General features: G+C 36.7%; 1 protein-coding gene across 2 annotated transcripts; it reads left to right on the forward strand.

Moving 5' to 3' along the window:
* Nucleotides 1–629: 629 nt before the first annotated feature.
* On the forward strand, nucleotides 630–16,421 carry LOC107710065 (vacuolar protein sorting-associated protein 4B-like). 2 transcript variants are annotated; one of them, XM_016514762.1, is made up of 13 exons: nucleotides 630–793; nucleotides 2,183–2,294; nucleotides 2,389–2,489; nucleotides 6,878–6,989; nucleotides 7,288–7,435; nucleotides 8,284–8,345; nucleotides 8,433–8,552; nucleotides 10,030–10,186; nucleotides 11,470–11,618; nucleotides 12,042–12,123; nucleotides 13,553–13,772; nucleotides 13,905–14,045; nucleotides 15,091–16,421. In XM_016514762.1, the coding sequence occupies exons 1-13, from the start codon at nucleotides 683–685 to the stop codon at nucleotides 15,190–15,192; spliced, it is 1,617 nt and encodes a 538-aa protein (XP_016370248.1). In that variant the 5' UTR covers nucleotides 630–682; the 3' UTR covers nucleotides 15,193–16,421. The 2 variants fall into 2 exon arrangements, with proteins under 2 accessions (XP_016370248.1, XP_016370249.1); XM_016514763.1 differs by lacking the exons at nucleotides 630–793; nucleotides 2,183–2,294; nucleotides 2,389–2,489 and adding an exon at nucleotides 5,996–6,228.
* The last annotated feature ends 1,170 nt before the right edge of the window (nucleotides 16,422–17,591 follow it).

Consider the following 17,591-nt stretch of genomic DNA (forward strand, 5'->3'; position numbering starts at 1 on the left):
TCATTACCCATTTTACTCTTAGTAATTTAATAATTTAATACATTTCATAATTTAAAAGTTTAGTTCAGAAGTATCGAATCGGTATCGATATCGACGATACTGCCTTGAAAAATATCGGTATCGTATCGAAAACAAAATAAGTGGTATCGCCCATCCCTAATGCTGGTTTTTTCAACAGGGATGAAAACAGAAGTACAAGTTAGGGGATTAACCCTATAATGTGTCCGGGTCACATTTCAAGCCAAAAAAAGAGAAAGAAATGAGAGATTATATGTAAAATTTATTATATGAATAAGCTGATTTGCTGGTCGTAGCTGGTTTAAGTTGGAACTAGCTGGTTGTTCAGCTGGTCTAACCAGATATGATCAAGCTGACCATTTTAGGCTGGTTTCGGCGTTTTATGTGTGTGTGTTTTAGCAGGAGTTAGGATTTTTTTTGGATTGTGTTTTTAATTTATTAATTTATTTAAAAATAGAAAGAAGACTGTAGTACAGTATTTTCTGAGTATCTGTGTAAATATATTTCACCAATTTCTTTTTATTCCACGGATAAACAAAGAACACGAACTAGCAAATAAACCAGGGTTTTAAAGGCATTCATATATTTGAGCTATAATGATGTTTTTTTCTCGGTGTGAGCTTGTGGAGGGCGCTGTTTCTCGTGTTGTTCCTCAGTGCTTGTCATGAGTCGAGTGGGTGTTCACAAACTCAATAATTCAGCAATACCGAAACTGAACAGAGACCGACTTCAGTTCACAACAAATCAGCGTCACATGGAGCCTACCAATTTACAGGTAAATAAATCCATACAGAAATCATGAATAAATGTCAAGCCAATGTGAGCGTCGACAAGAGTAGCCTATTGTAGTTTGTAATATTTTAAAGCAGATCCGTGTACGTTTTCTTGTAAAAGTTGTTTTGGTTGTTTAGAAGCCATGTTCACACTCACCACTTTCGGAAACATTGTCATTATTTATGAATGAAGTTAGAGTGAAGTGATTCAAGTTATCTTTAAGTAGAAAGTTAATCGTAACGGGCTGTTTTCAAACTTAGCATGTAGTGATTCCTGAAGCTCGTGATGCTGTCTTGTAGGCAGGCAGCTTCTAGTTTCGAGACACGGTAATAACCCCGGACATTAAAGATTTCTCTAGGATATCAGTTCGGAAATAGTGTTGAATATTCTGCTGTTGAAGTGTGACGATCATCTGAGAACAGTTGAAAGAGTTTTCAAGGCTCCACTGACTCTCAAAATATATAATTTATGAAGTACAGGCAGTTCATATACTGGTGTATTTAACTTATTTATGTGGTTTATTATTTTCACAGGCACATTTACTAATAGTCATAAGAAGCCACATTATGGTCAGAGATTTATGTCTTGTGGATATTACATTTTAGATTACAGATATTACAATCTCAGGCTCTATTAGAACTATGATCAATTAATTCAATTATGTGCATATTCAGCTTAAAGGGTTAGTTCACCCAAAAATGAAAATTAGCCCATAAATTACTCGCCCTCAAGTCATCCTAGGTGTATATGACTTTCTTCTTTCAGACGAATCCAGTCGGAGGTATATTAAAAATTGTCTTTGATCTTTAATTTGCTACAGGAGGCCTTTGTTCACCCCCCGGAGCCGTGTGAGACACTCTTTTTTTATGGATGGATTTGCTTTTTATTTAACTTCTTTTGGACTGATGCATGCAACACCCGCTGAGTGGCATTAAACAGCTTGAAAGATCAAAGACAATTTTTAATATAACTCCGACTGGATTCGTCTGAAAGAAGAAAGTCATATACACCTAGGATGACTTGAGGGTGAGTAATTTATGGGCTAATTTAAATTTTTGGGTGAACTAACCCTTTAATTCTCTGTTAAAGTTAATTGGCACTGAATAATATTTTTTTTTACTATACTAGTCATAAATAACTTTGTATGTGCAATGATTTTTGACGTATCACTTAAAATGCATTTAACTGACAAAAACAGACAATTTTTCTGTAACATTATTAAATATTTTAATATTAAATGTTATTACATGTTGTGTAATGGTGCTTTAAGTACAGTTACACTTTTAAATCTCTGCATAGTGGCTTATGGTGTATTTACTGCCTTAAATTTGAGACAGGTGTGATTATACTGACTTAATATAAGTACAACTGCACATGCTTCATTTTACAGAAAGCTATAGCCATAGCCAACAAAGCTTCACAAGAGGACCAGGCTGGAAATTATGAGGAGGCTGTTAAATCTTATCAACATGCAGTGAAATATTTTCTGCATATAATAAAACGTAAGTGCATAGTGTGGCATAACCTATTCACAACCATGTGCAATGGTCTGTTCAAGTCTCTTGGCATTTTAACCCTTTGTTTCCATGCATTCAGGTGAACCACAGGGTAAGGAGGGCAATCAGAAGATCAGAGATAAGTGTAAGCAGTATCTGGACAGAGCAGAAGAGCTTCAAGACTGTCTTGATAAGAAAGAGGTTACTATAAAATTATCACTGTCTCTTTGTGTATTTATGAATATGTCCAAGCAATTTGGACCACAATGGATTGAGTCCCACTTTTTAAAAACTTACAAATTCAGATGAATCATGCTGTCTATGTGCAGTCTTCATAAAAACGCCTGTCTACAGCAGTTTATTAAAGGGGTCATATGATGTTGCTAAAAATAACATTATTTGGTGTAATGAAATGTGTTTATGCGGTTTAAGGTTAAAAAAACACATTATTTTCCACATACTGTACATTATTATTTCTCCTCTATGCCCGCCTTTCTGAAACGTGTCGATTTTTACGAAGCTCATCGGTCTGAAAAGCGAGGTGTGCTCTGATTGGCCAGCTATCCAGTGCGTTATGATTGGCCGAATACATCAAGCGCGTGACGAAAATGTTACGCCCCTTGCCATATTGTGATGATGCCCTGTCAGGCCGGAGCGATGATTCAAAAACATGAAAACCCATTATAAACGAGGCATTTGTTGCATCCAGTAGGGACATAATTACGGTCTTTGCAACTTTACAGATCTTCTTTATGCACCAAGAGCTTGTAACACTTCAAAGAGAAAGGTAAAATTTAAATCGCATCATATGACCCCTTTAACACATGCTGGAAATTAATACGTCTTTGTTCACTAATATATGTTTCATCAAATAGTAAAAACAACAATGATGACGACATGCTAATCAGCAAAACTTTAATGTCTAATATAATAATTGAGTCTCTGGGAGGCAGGTGAGGTGGTTGTTCTGCCATTAGTCAGTGACGAATTAGATGCTCTTTCACTGTAAGGTATTGTTGTCGAAGTTTATTTTCAGGGTGTTGGCTTTTTGTTTTTTTTGTTTTTTTGTTTTTTGCAACTAAAAGTTTAGACCTAGCAGTATTATCAGATTATAACAGATACTGAAACTCAGTGTTTAGCCATGGCCTCTGGTTAGCTTGTGGGATGTGGGTGTGTTTTTTGCAAGGGACCCTGAGGGGCCACTGTATGTCCCTGTAACATCTGGTATCTCTCAGAGGTGTGGCAATAGAAGTGGCAACTTTACAACTTTAAATTCTTTGGTGTGTCACTACACTGATGACTTCAGATTTACACTGAACACCATCCTCGGTGAAGCAGACACAACCAACACATTCTCATGGCAGTTTGTAACTATTTGTAGAATTGATGGCTAAAGGTGCAGTCACATTAGTGAGTTTTTGGTGACATTTTGTGGGCAAAAAGGTCCATTGTGTATTGCCAATATGTATGAAGCACAGCTGACACAGAAGTCACAAATCTGCATGCATCTTTCACTCTCATGTGAAATTTCAGCTTGCGTGGATTTCTATTGAAATGTCTGGATTACATGAAATTTTGTCAAAGAACAGTCAATGTGACTGTACCTTAATTTGTATGAATTTGTATGATCTCATTCGTGCATTTTCGTACGATCTGCTTATATCCCACTGATGGTTAGGTTTAGGGGTGGGGTAAGTGGAGGAACTTCATGCTTACTTTTTGTCAAAAAATCACACATTTCCAAGTGAATCACATTATAAAAACTCCGACAAAATCACCACAGTTTTCTCATGAGATTGTGTTGCTCCCACTTCCTACAGCGATGTAACTAAACTGTCCACAATCTCAGAAAAAAAGGTACAAAAGCTGTCACCGGGGCGGTACCTTTTCAAAAGGTACACTTTTGTACCTTTTAGGTACTAATATGTACACTTTTGGTACTAATATGTACGTTTAAGCTACCAATATGGACTCCTTGGGTACAAAGGTGTGCCTTTTGAAAAGGTACCGCCCCAGTGACCACTTTTGTACCTTTTTTCTGAGAGTGCACAGAAACCTTAAATCTACCAAATGGACCCTCCTCATCTAAATCCACTGACTGTATTTAATATTTCACAGCTACCAACATTTACTGCACTACAATTATCTTAAAGTGAAAATTAAATGCTGTTTGTATTTGTACTGGTGGTTTTAGGGGATGGGAGAAAATTAAAAGGGCTTGGTGATATCAAGTTTTATGGACAAGCATTTCTTTTTCTTTTGAATATTGTGCATAAGGTACAAAGGGTACATTTTGATATCATGTTGACTATAAAGGTATTGGACCATGTAAACTTTTTAATACTTTCATCATATATATCCATTGTCTGTTTGGATACACTACATTCTATTTTTGTATTCCTTTCATGAATATGTTTGATTAAACATATTCACTGTGGTGTCTGGTGTTCACAACATGGTTCTAAAGCAGGGGTGCCCAAACCTGCTGCTGGAGGGCCGGTATCCTGCAGAGTTTAGCTCCAACCTGCTCTAACACACTCACCTCAAAGTTTCTAGTGAGTCTGAAGACCTTGATTACTTTGGTTCAGGTGTGTTTAATTAGGGTTGTAGCTAAATCTGCAGGACAGTGACCCTCCAGGAGCAGGTGTGGGCGCCCCTGTTCTTAAAGGAACAATAGCAATCTTGTTTATTACTAGCCTGCCATATTGCAATATAATGTGTAAGCAATGATATGGCTTATGCCTGTAGGTGACCTTTCGGTTTGACAATGGAAACACTTGTTTATAGCTCAGTTATCTCACTGATGACTTCAGACGTTTGGTAGCTATATCACTATAGTAACACACTGGCCAGTTTAGATGTGAATGTGCAGATTTCTAGTAGCCTTAAACCAATATGATAATACAGAAGAGACTGGAGTTAGTTGTCACACTTTTTATTACAGTGAATAATTCTCAGGGTGGGTTGGGAAATATTGTTTACTGACAGCACAAGTTGTCATGTTGGGTACCTGTCATTAATATTAATATCTAATATTAGTTTAGAGAAATGTCTAATTAGTTGAGGAGAATAATTCATCTGACATGCCAGATGCATAATTAATTAAAAGTTAATGTAATGTATTGCAAATATATAAATTCAGTGTTTTGGCAAACAGAAATTGTCATTATTAAATTGGATAAAATTAAAACACATATGACAACTTGTAGACTACATACATTTTTTTTAATATTAATTCCAGTTATGTCACGTACAACTTTTATTACGTAGGAATGACTTGTTTTTTCCTGAAACCGGAGGGCGCGCCAAATGGGCGTGTCTTGCCGTATGACGCACGACAGATAAGTTGTCATGTTGGGTACCTGTCATTAATATTAATATCTAATATTAGTTTAGAGAAATGTCTAATTAGTTGAGGAGAATAATTCATTTGACATGCCAGATGCATAATTAATTAAAAGTTAATGTAATGTATTGCAAATATATAAATTCAATGTTTTGGCAAACAGAAATTGTCATTATTAAATTGGATAAAATTAAAACACATATGACAACTTGTAGACTACATAATTTTTTTTATATTACCGTAATTCCAGTTATGTCACGTACAACTTTTATTACGTAGGAATGACTTGTTTTTTTCCTGAAACCGGAGGGCGCGCCAAATGGGCGTGTCTTGCCGTATGACGCACGACATTTTTTGGAGCACGTGAGCGTGAAGGCGGAAGTGACATTCGACATTTGAATGCGGAAGTTGTTTTTTCTCCTCTGTTATTCGCCGATCTCAAAAACAAGTATTGAAAAATCATAAACTTACAACCCTCGTTGTTTGCTTGTAAAAACGCGACAGTTTGTTCATATATCACTGTCTTTATTTTTCCATAACACGCCGTCGCTCTTGATTTTTTCAGCCCTTATGGCTGCCAACAACAACTTACAGGTAAGTTGGCAAACAATTGATCTCATAGTTTATCAAACCGACAGCAATAATGTTAACTTATGGGCTTAATTAAGATAAATATTAAGTTTAAACATGTTTATAAATTAATATTTTTGAAGACAGTCATTTTGTAGTGAATAAGTTGTCGCCGTGTCTTACTAGCACCCTCGTGTTTTCTTTAAACTTCTGTCATATAATCTAAATACACTAACAAACCTCTAATGGTCGTAATCAGTCTTGATTGATTGTATGTGAGATCATAAATGGCAGTTTGAATGTTAATCAGACAACGACGTTAGCAGGTAAGATCAGATGAGCTAACAATAACCAGTTAGGTGTTGGTTTTGATCATTGTCTACTTTGAAGTTTAGGTATACATTCTGTTTTGTGCTTATATGAATACAGTTATAGATTGGTAACATCTATTAATATTTGGCTCATTGTTCTAGTGAACGCTATGTTTTTTGTTTGTTTGTTTGTTTGTTTGAGAAGTAGGGTGTCCTGAAGTGTTTAATTTAGGTGCTTTCATGTAACCATGCCTGAAATTCCCCATACGGTGCATGTTAGGACAATAAAACTGCATTAATTACTTAATAGCTACATTGCATTTCCTCAACCCCATTCTGAAATAATGCTGTTTACCACACAGAAAGCTATAGATCTGGCCAGTAAGGCAGCTCAGGAGGACAAGGCTGAAAACTACGAAGAGGCCCTGCGTCTATATCAGCATGCTGTTCAGTATTTTCTGCATGTTGTCAAATGTAAGTATGCAGCTAAAATCTTTGTTTATGTCTATCCGTAAAATAGAATGATTTTAGCAACAGAAAACCGACAAACATCAAGAATATTATTCCTGTCTTGTTATTTATTTTTTATCCAGATTATAATAGTTTGCTAAATGTTCATGTATGTTGCTTTAGCGTTACATATGTTCTAATTAGAATGTTAATTTATCAGTACGTTAATGAGAAGACATTACAGCATTTGACACAACAGTGGCAGCTTTCAGTCACCGCTATACCTTTAACTATTTTTTATTTATTTATTTTTTAAATAAAGATGAAGCACAGGGTGAAAAGGCCAAGCAAAGCATTCGGGCCAAATGTGCCGAATATTTAGACCGGGCTGAGAAGCTGAAAGAATACTTGAAGAAGAAAGAGAAAGCCCCAGCGAAACCAGTGAAGGAGTCACAGTCCAGTGACAAAGGGTGGGTGCTGAGGATTTGATGTTCACTGAATAAATACAAACATATACATGCATTCAATGGTAATGTGTGCTTGATTTCTGTGAATCAAAACATCAAAATGAACTGCTAATTGTTTTTGAACACAATAACATGTCCGGTGTGAATGCCCTGCTTAAAAAAAATTAATCAAATCTGGCTCTGATGGACCCTAATTATACAGGGCTTGATCATTCAGCCCATATTTGAAAATATGGGGTTTTGCATATTCCTAACTGCTAGCGTGTGTTCTCATGTGTCTATGCAAAGCTGTGTTAGCAACTGAGACTGTGAACTTCCCCCTTTGCTGTTATGCTATTTATATAACCGTTAATTAGTTTAGGGTTGGTTAGATTTTTTTAAGTGTTTTTGGAAGAGGTTTCTTCTGCTCACCAAGGCTGCATTTATTTGATCAGAAATATAGTAACAGTGATATTGTGAAATATTATTACAATTTATAAATGTTTTCTTTTTTTTAATATGTTTAAAAATGTAATTTATTCCTGTGATCAAAGTTGAATTTTCAGCATCATTACTCCAGTCTTCAGTGTCACATGATCCTTCAGAAATCATTCTAATTTGCTGATTTGATGCTCAAGAAACATTTCTGATTATTAACAATGTTGAAAATCATTTAAGTCATACATTTTATTTCAGCTTTCTTTAATGAATAGAAAGTTCAAAAGAACAGACATCTTTTGAAATATAAGTATTTTGTTACGTTATAAATATCTTTACTATCACTTTTGATCAATTGTATGTGACCTTGCTGAATAACGGTATTAAAAAAAATAACTGACCCTATATATTTCCATTTGTATTTTTAACCCTAGGACTGAGAGTGATGGAGAAGGAGAAGACCCAGAAAAAAAGAAATTTCAGAATCAACTTTCAGGTAAGTTATTCCCCATCTTTCAAAATGAACAAAATTACTTTTTTTGGTAATGCGTTTTGAATCTTATTGACTGATCTTTTATCACAGGAGCCATTGTCATGGAGAAGCCGAATATTAAATGGAATGATGTTGCTGGCTTAGAGGGGGCCAAAGAGGCGTTGAAAGAAGCCGTCATTCTGCCAATCAAATTCCCACATCTCTTCACAGGCAAGTGGCTATATCACCATCAACTAATGGGATACTGCTTTCATACAACACTCTTAGGCCCGGTTTCACAGACGGGGCTTAGAGTAAGCCAGGATTAGATCAAATTTCAATTAGGACATTTAAGCAATTTTTATGAACGTGCTTAGAAAAAAACATTACTGGTGTGCATCTTGAGACAAAACAAAGGCACTGATATATTTTAAGATCATTTTATATTAGGTGTAGCCTGCCCTATAGCATGGTGTATTTTTATTTGTTTTGTTAATAAAAGTTCTATGTTTTATATATAGGCCTAGGCTAAAGTGAGTTTGACGTTGTATTTTGTTGTTGCATTCAAGCAGTTGACACTGAATTGACGCTAATTCGAAAGTGAAAGTAAAATGCGCACGCCGCTTTTACAAGCTATTTAAAAGCGAAGGAAAGCGAGGAAAAGAGGGAACGCCCCGTCCCCGCGGTGATACCGGTATTATCGGTGTTGTCACACGTCGATTAACCGGTGGGAAAATTTCCTCACCGTCACAACCCTACTTCTTTCAGTTGAAACAGCTCAGACTTACATTTTAGTCTAGGACTAGGCTTAAGCCTGGTCTGTGAAACCGGGGGTTAAAGTTTTAAAGGGGAGGTCTAATGCTATTACATGCATTCTGAGTTATTTACACTGCTAAAGAGTTGGATTCTCATGCTAAGCATGGCCAAAGTTAAAAAAAAATGAGTTGGATGTATGACGGGAGTATTTCTGTGCCAAATACACTCCTTCCGGGTAGGCTTGCCGCGATAGACGGTGCTGACGGTGATACCGTTGTTAAGCCGCAACACCGGTTACGTCAATGATGTTATGAAGTGCGGAATTCCTTGTATGGGCACTTCTCCTGGAAGAGCGCGTGCACACATCAACCAGAGCAAGAGCAGCCCATCAACGTGCTTCATTCGGGTCACGGAAGTCGTCGGCAGCGCTGCACAGGATTTGCTCGAGAGGAATGTCTCCAAAGAAGTGTGTTTTTGGTTGTGAATGAGAGAACCTTGTTCCGCTTCCCAAAGAACCCAGCGTTACGTGAACAGTGGATGCAGTTTGTTTTTCCGGGGCCGCAACGGAGTTGTGCACGTGTTTGTTTGTTTGTTCCCATCATTTCGGTGACGAATGTTTTATAAACAAGGCCCAGTCCGACGCTGGATTTGTAGATCGTTTGATACTGAAAGATGGAGCTCGGCTGTTTTTGGAGAGAAGCGTAGAGCTGTATCTTTCTTTTATAAATCTGATAAAACTAAAGACTCTTGGAGATATGAAGGATGCAGTACTACTCTATAGATGCTCAAGATTAACATGAGATTGACAGAAACCGTGTGTGTTATGTCCCCTTTAAGTATTTAGTGGTCAGCAGTGCCAGTATGGGTATATCAAAAGTGCAACTGTACCAATACCCTGTAAAAGGAACTGTTGACAGTAGACCATTAATAATACAAATTATTTCTGTCTCAGGTAAAAGAACTCCCTGGAGGGGCATCCTTCTCTTCGGGCCTCCTGGAACGGGCAAATCTTACCTGGCCAAAGCAGTAGCGACAGAAGCCAACAACTCCACCTTTTTTTCCATTTCCTCCTCTGATCTGGTATCTAAATGGCTGGGAGAGAGTGAAAAGTGAGTCTTGTGAGGAATGGTGCCGGTTACCTTTAGCTGTTTTAGCAGTTTAAGTTTCTTTCTTGTGTTGAGCTTCGCTACTGTTCAGACGTTCTTGCTTACCGCTCTACACTTTGCTCCCTTTTGTATGTTTCTCAGATTTTAATTTCAGTAGATAAGCACAGAGCTCAAATAAAGCAATAAGCCCCAAGAAGCCGTGGTTTACAGTGAATTTATAACAGCTAAGGGGCGTTGTTAGGCACGACGACAAATATTTGGCACCAACACACCAAATTTTTGGCAATCCACATGGGTGTTCACCAGAAAGTGAACGTATAAAATATGTTTGATGAAATGTATGTTTTGTAATAATTTACACTGAAATGTGAAGAGTACAGGCATTTCTAAAGCACAGGCAACAATACTGTATCAGGTGTGGAGAAATGTTGATTCAGAAATGCATAATCATACGTTTCAAATCAGCTATTAATAACTGTTTATTTACAAAGTATATGTCATACAAAATAAGGGATATAAAAAAGTGCCATGATGTGCAACACTGCAAAACTTCATTGGAGGGTGCATATACAGCTGTGGTTTCTGTGCAAATCATTATATAAAGGAGCCTTCAGATTTTTTCACAGTTTGTGTCATGCTCTGATTGACAGAGACCATTTTAAGAGAGAGTTCATGCAAAAATGAAAGTTCTGTCATTATTTACTCATCCTTCACTTGTTACAAACCTGTCTGAATTTCTTTCTTTTGTTGAACACACTAGAAAATATTTTGAAGAATGTTGGTAACAAACAGTTGCTGGTGGCCATTGACTTCAATAGTGTTTTTTTCATACTATGGAAGTCAGTGGGGACCAATATTCTTCAAAATATCTTTTGTGTTCAACGGAAGAAAGAAAGTCATACAGGTTTGGAACAGCTTGACGGTAAGTAAATGATGACAGAATTTTCATTTTTGCATGAACTATCCATTTAAAGTGACTGTGATTTGTCATTTCATTTACATAGAATGCAAGTCGACTTATTGTGCTTATATTTCCAGACAGAGCAGACCTATTTAAGTGCAGTTTTTCTGTGGGATCTGTGAACAGAATTTGGTACTGAGCAAATTCACCAACTGACCTATAAATGAAATTAGTTTTCATGGCCACACTTTCAGATTCTCTACTTTTTTAGGAAAATGATACCGAGTGAGATCTAGAGTTTTGATTGGTTAAAGTTGCTTGTCACCTGATTAAATGGTCAAAATGATGCCATGCGATGTCTAAACGTTTCCTTTCATCCCCTCAGGCTGGTGAAGAATTTGTTCACTTTGGCCCGAGAGCACAAGCCCTCTATTATCTTCATCGATGAGATAGATTCACTCTGCGGCTCCAGGAGCGAGAATGAAAGTGAAGCAGCTCGCAGAATCAAGACCGAGTTTCTGGTTCAGATGCAAGGTGAGCCTTTTAGACATGTTACGATCCTCATTAACAGGGATGTCAAATCCTGCTCCTGGTTGGAGTTTAGCTCCAATCCTAATTAAACACACCTTAAAGAAACTGTTGAGTTATTGACTAGGCTTTGTTTGTCTGAAATACAGTGATGTAAAATCATATAATCAAAATCTTACATATTTGTCAAAATCGGATCTGTTTTTCAGGATAAAAAATACAGATAAAAAATCACATTATTGTGATATTAAAAATTATTATTTATCATGTTAGTTTTTGTTATGGTGTTTTAATGAACCATGAATACTATCAAAAAATACAGATAAAAAATCACATTGTGATATTAAAAATGATTATTTATCATGTTAGTTTTTGTTATGGTGTTTTAATGAACCATGAATACTATCTAATACAATAATGTCTTCATAGGTGTTGGTAATGACAATGAAGGGATTCTAGTGCTGGGAGCCACAAACATCCCCTGGACGTTGGATTCTGCCATCAGAAGACGGTAATAATTTGTTTTCATGAGTGACTGAATTTCTATTGGAAAACTGAAAGAGAACAGTCAGAGAGGAGTGATTATCAGTTAAAGATGATCTCATTAGACTCTGTGTTAGTGTGATGCATCATGATTGAATGACATCATCGAGAGACATTGGCTAGAACAGGTTATTCAACTCTTGTAGCTCAGTATGAGCCAGAGAGCATGAACCACAATGAATCACGTGGAATGTTATTATGAAATATCTACAGGTGTGTCTATATATATATATATATATATATATATATATATATGTATTAACAATATCGTTAACAATTCTCGTTTATAATCGATACTAATATGGCTTCTTGTTATCAAGATCTTTAGTCTTTCCTATTATTTGTAGTGCACTTGCCAACCAATAATCACAATAAGCTTTTGTGATCTGTTAACATTTAATAAACAAAGTATCAGCTTTAAAATTCTGCCAAATTCATAACGAAATTCAAATAAATACCAAAGTTACCAAATAAACATAAATGGACATCAAAAGGTATATTATAAGATAGTAAAACTTAATGAAATGTCTCATGTAATCGCTCATTCAGTGTTTCAACTGTGGAAAACGAGTAACGCTTGTAAACAATGCCACATAACTATATATTTATCTCAGAATAACCATTCGGCGTCCATAAGCTCATTAGTCAGCTAGAAAATATAGCTATAAAGAGGACCATTTTGCAAAATATATGCACTATATTGCATATTCATATTTTTACTTAATCTGTTGTCTAAGAAAGAATGCAATGGGCTAAAGATAAAATTCAACACCTCCTATAAAACTGCATGTTACTAATGAAGAAAAACTGACTGGGTTGTGTGCAAGACGTATGACAACATTTATAGAATGCATTGAGGAGGAGCCCAAACTACACTCAATGACCAAGTGATGCTGACATAGTTATGGGCCGTGATATTAGCACAGATTCTGTGTAATAAACAATTGACTGTATAGTTCTCAAGTTGGAAAAGACGTTCCCACTTTAAGTGAACCTAAGTTCCCAGAACATCTACAAGATGGATTAAAATGACATAAACACATGACAGGGTGACTGAAATGTTACTAACAATAAAACGCGTTTATTCTGAGGCACTTAAAATAACTTGGTGCCTAATTTTGTTTCTCATTGGCTCCTTAATTGATTTTTTATTTTTTTTTCTGGAGCCCTGCATCTATAACCTAGACCTGTTACCTAGACAAAGGGTGGTGACTAGAAGAATCTCATATATAAGATGATTCCCAAGCCTCCGTTTTTGTTATTTCATAGATTTTGACTAGATTTTTTGAATATCGTTTTAATATGGGAAAAGTGGTAATAGAGTGAGTGTGTGTGCACCTATCACTCTTTAACTGTAAGTCTGTAGCTGTTCATTGTTTATCTTCTGTGTTGTTTAGGTTTGAGAAACGTATCTACATTCCTCTGCCAGAAGAGCACGCTCGCGGATTCATGTTCAAGCTGAATCTGGGCAGCACACCGAACAGTCTTACCGATTCAGACTTCATGACTCTGGGCAAGAAGACGGAAGGTTACTCTGGCGCTGACATCAGCGTCATCGTCAGAGACGCCCTCATGCAGCCCGTCAGGAAGGTTCAGTCCGCCACTCACTTCAAACGGGTGAGTCCTCAGTGACGCTGATTACACCAACACTTTGAGAAACTGACACGGAGTAAATGAGTCTTACATTAATAAGTCTTAAATTAAATACTCACCACTTCTAATTGTAACCATTATCTTTTCTTTCATTAGGTTCGAGGACCATCAAGGAGTGACCTGAATGTCATAGTCGATGACCTCTTAACCCCTTGCTCCCCAGGTGATCCACAGGGTGTAGAAATGACGTGGATGGACGTCCCTGGAGAGAAACTTTTGGAGCCAATTGTTTCCATGGTGAGCATGGTTTTATTTTCATATTGTTACATCATCAGTATATACTAATTGTGCTTAAAGGGGTCATATGATGCGATTTAAATTTTTCCTTTCTCTTTGGAGTGTTACAAGCTCTTGGTGCATAAAGAAGATCTGTAAAGTTGCAATGACAATTTGTAAAGTTGTAAAGTTGCAAAGACAACTGGATAGCTGGCCAATCAGAGCACACCTCGCTTTTCAGACCGAGTATTGGCTATTTTGCAGCGTCTTTGAATGGTTCAACCCAACAGAGTAATAATAGCAGAAGTTATACAATTTTTTAGTGTTTTAAAATAAATATTAATTCTATTAGTATTTATTAAAAAAAGTAAAAATGAATAAAATATAATATTTAAAATAAATAAAATAAAAGAATACAATTATTTATATTATGAATTATAATTATGAATATTGTTTTTATTTTGTTTTCTTATTATAATTATTTGCGTTTTTTGCCTTTATTTTGATAGGACAGTTAGTTGACAGAAAGCAAAGTGGGAGAGAGAGAGTAGGGGCGGAATCGGGAAAGGTCCACGAGTTTGCTAATAAACGTTCTATGTTTCTTATTTATTTGGTTCCACGGTGTTTGCTGATTTTCAGTTTTATATACCAATTTAAACTTTGTGTAGCCTAAGTAATTTGTTATTTCATTAGGCATATATGGTGTATTTTTATCAGTTTTGTTAAAAGTTCTATGAGTTTGACATTGTTGTTGCTTGAATTGAATCAACGCCGAATTGCCGCTAATTTGAAAGTGAAAGTAAAACGCGCACGGCGCATTTACAAACAATTTGAAAGCGAAGAAAAGAGGGAAACTCAAACGAACTAACACCCCTCTCCCCACCCCAATGGTGATTGTCACGCATCGATTAACCGGTGGGAAAATTTCCTCACTGTCACAACCCTAGCCGAGACTCGAACTCGGGACGCCCAATATTTTTATTATTTTATTTTTATGAAAAACTTATTTAAAAGACTGTTATGGTACTTTTATCAATTCCTCATTCTACCCTGTTCATACCCACAGTCGGACATGCTGAGGTCTCTCACCAACACAAAGCCCACCGTCAACGAGCAGGATCTGGAGAAGCTGAAAAAGTTCACAGAGGACTTTGGACAGGAGGGCTGAACAGAGCCGGTCTCCCGAAACCAAAGCAAACAGATTGTAATTGTCACACACCCCTCTCTTCCTTTCGTACCCATGCTCCTCCTCTGACCGACGAGCCCTCTCAGCTCAGGCTACAGGCTAGATGTAATTTGAAATGTGTATCTCTTCAAGCCCACCTCAGTTTTTCTTCACATGCTAATAGCTGCTCTGCCTGCAAGGCTGCCATCAGTACCTTGTGACCATCATGCATCTTTTATCATTAATAAGCGGTCTCAATCATAATTATCTGTGCTTTCAATGATTAACACAGTCAGCAGGACCTACAACAGATGTGCTGTAAGACAATTAGCAATTATAATTTGTTCCTTTATGCAGTGACTAAACATTTGAAGTAATACTTATGTCAGTTTTGTTTACAGTCACATAAATCTGAATGGATAAAAGTTAAGCTTCAACGACACATGAAGACTTTCCAGCTTGTATTTTTTTTTTGGCTGTGCTTTGTTTTGTAGGAGAAGAACCGTTTAAAAGGCTCTTGTTTGTTGTTGCAAAGACCTCTCTGGGTGCAGGTGTAGACTTTGTTCACAAGGGTTCACAAGAGATCTGTCATTCCAGAGTTGCATTTTCCTTCTCATTTGAGAAAGTCATGCTTTGAATCTGTGCATGCATTGGCATTTGACATAACACTTTGAGATCCGCATTTAACAATTCAGGCACTCATTTACTACATATGGTTTTGTCTCCATGTACATTGTTACTTTCAGTATATTACTGTAAAATGTGCTGTTCCTTCACTGAGATATGAGTTACATTATGAGTTCAAGGGCCAATGTTGGACATTCGTTGTAAATTCACTTGCTGAGGCTCAGCATACAATGTGCCTTCGCATTTTCCTCCTGTCTGTTTGTCTCTCTCAATCTGTACACACATAGATGCACAAATACTGATGCTTGTAGATGGCTATATAATTGTTTTTATAGGCAGAAGGTCTGGGAATGATTGGATGATATTTGCACATTTCATTTAAAACTTTAAAAACATATATATATCAATCTGTATGCACCTATAGGGTGTTTGGTTTGCCATTTAAAAACCTATAAGACATTGTACTATTAGAATAACAATATAGAAAAGATATATTTGGTTTGTTTTAAGGATAAGTCTTGTTAAACAGATGGTTTCCAGACAGTTTAAAAGTGGTTTATCTCATTCATTTTAATATCCACATGTAAATAAAGGTTGAAATGAAACTAACTTGACTTATTTGTTCCTTTAATGCGAATGTTTTCAAATCACACAAACTCCAGTTTGTCAGTTCTGTATATATATTTTTTGTATTTATATTTTTGGATTGCGGGTTGACTAGCATGTCATTGAGGGCTGGGTTTTGGATAAAGGGCTTATTTTGAATCAAATTTTAAAAGTAGCATTTCAATTAGGAAAGTGACAGTTATGGAAAGAATGTTGAACTTTGGAACTTGTAGTCCATTTTCTGCACAAGTAGCATTCTAACGCCGTAAGCAGAGGTTTTCAAAAACTACAACTCCCATAATTCCACCGCCCAAACGCAGCCAGCATTCCGTTCAAAGTGCCTAGATTCTGTGTTTTGGTTCATGTAGCGAACGGAAAGAGTTCGCTTTTGCAGTCTCACGACTTGAATTTAGTATTTAATCTACCGTACAACCCTCTATCTCATCACTAGATAATAAAAGCGCATAAACGGCTCGTCCGAAGGCCTGCTGTCTTCTGTCCGCGAGACGGGGGAGTGTCTGGAATTGAAGATTTAGCTTGTGAGCTAACGTCAGCAGCATCAGGTTGACCCATGTCCTCCGCGCTCTCACACTGGCTCTCCTTTAACTCCTGGTGGCTGCTTCTGCCTTTCGTTATGCTCCTGGTAGTGGCTGCTTTCATCGTGGCCTTCGTGCTGCTGCTGTACATGATATCCCCGTTAATAAGCCCCAAACCTCTCAAACTGAACGGGGCCCATGTGGTGGTAAGTTCATATTACTCTGTTTTATAAATCTGTTAGAAATAACAGCACACCGATCTCCTAACATCAGAAACAACTAAGCTAACAAGAAACGAATGCTATAAGGTGGTTGTCAATAGATCCTGTTGTCCATCTATCAAAATTTAATTGCATTAACTGTCATTGTTGCTGCTTATTCATAAAGTGATCATATTAACTGATACTAGAGAATCTTAAACCTATTGAAACCGTATCACCGAATATGTTTTTTTCTGAGGTACAATAAATGTGACGTTACGTGACATATTGTTTACAAGCCGTTATATTGATGCACAATGCTTATTGCGATATATATGCGTCCATTAACTGAAAACAGGCTAGAATAATCGATTCTTGGAATTTAGGAATCGATATCGTTCCGTAAAAATGAGAATCGATTAATATCGAGATA

The sequence above is a fragment of the Sinocyclocheilus rhinocerous genome, unplaced genomic scaffold (genome assembly GCF_001515625.1).
Source record: "Sinocyclocheilus rhinocerous isolate Xijiao unplaced genomic scaffold, SAMN03320098_v1.1 scaffold4585, whole genome shotgun sequence".
NCBI classification, from domain to species: domain Eukaryota; kingdom Metazoa; phylum Chordata; class Actinopteri; order Cypriniformes; family Cyprinidae; genus Sinocyclocheilus; species Sinocyclocheilus rhinocerous.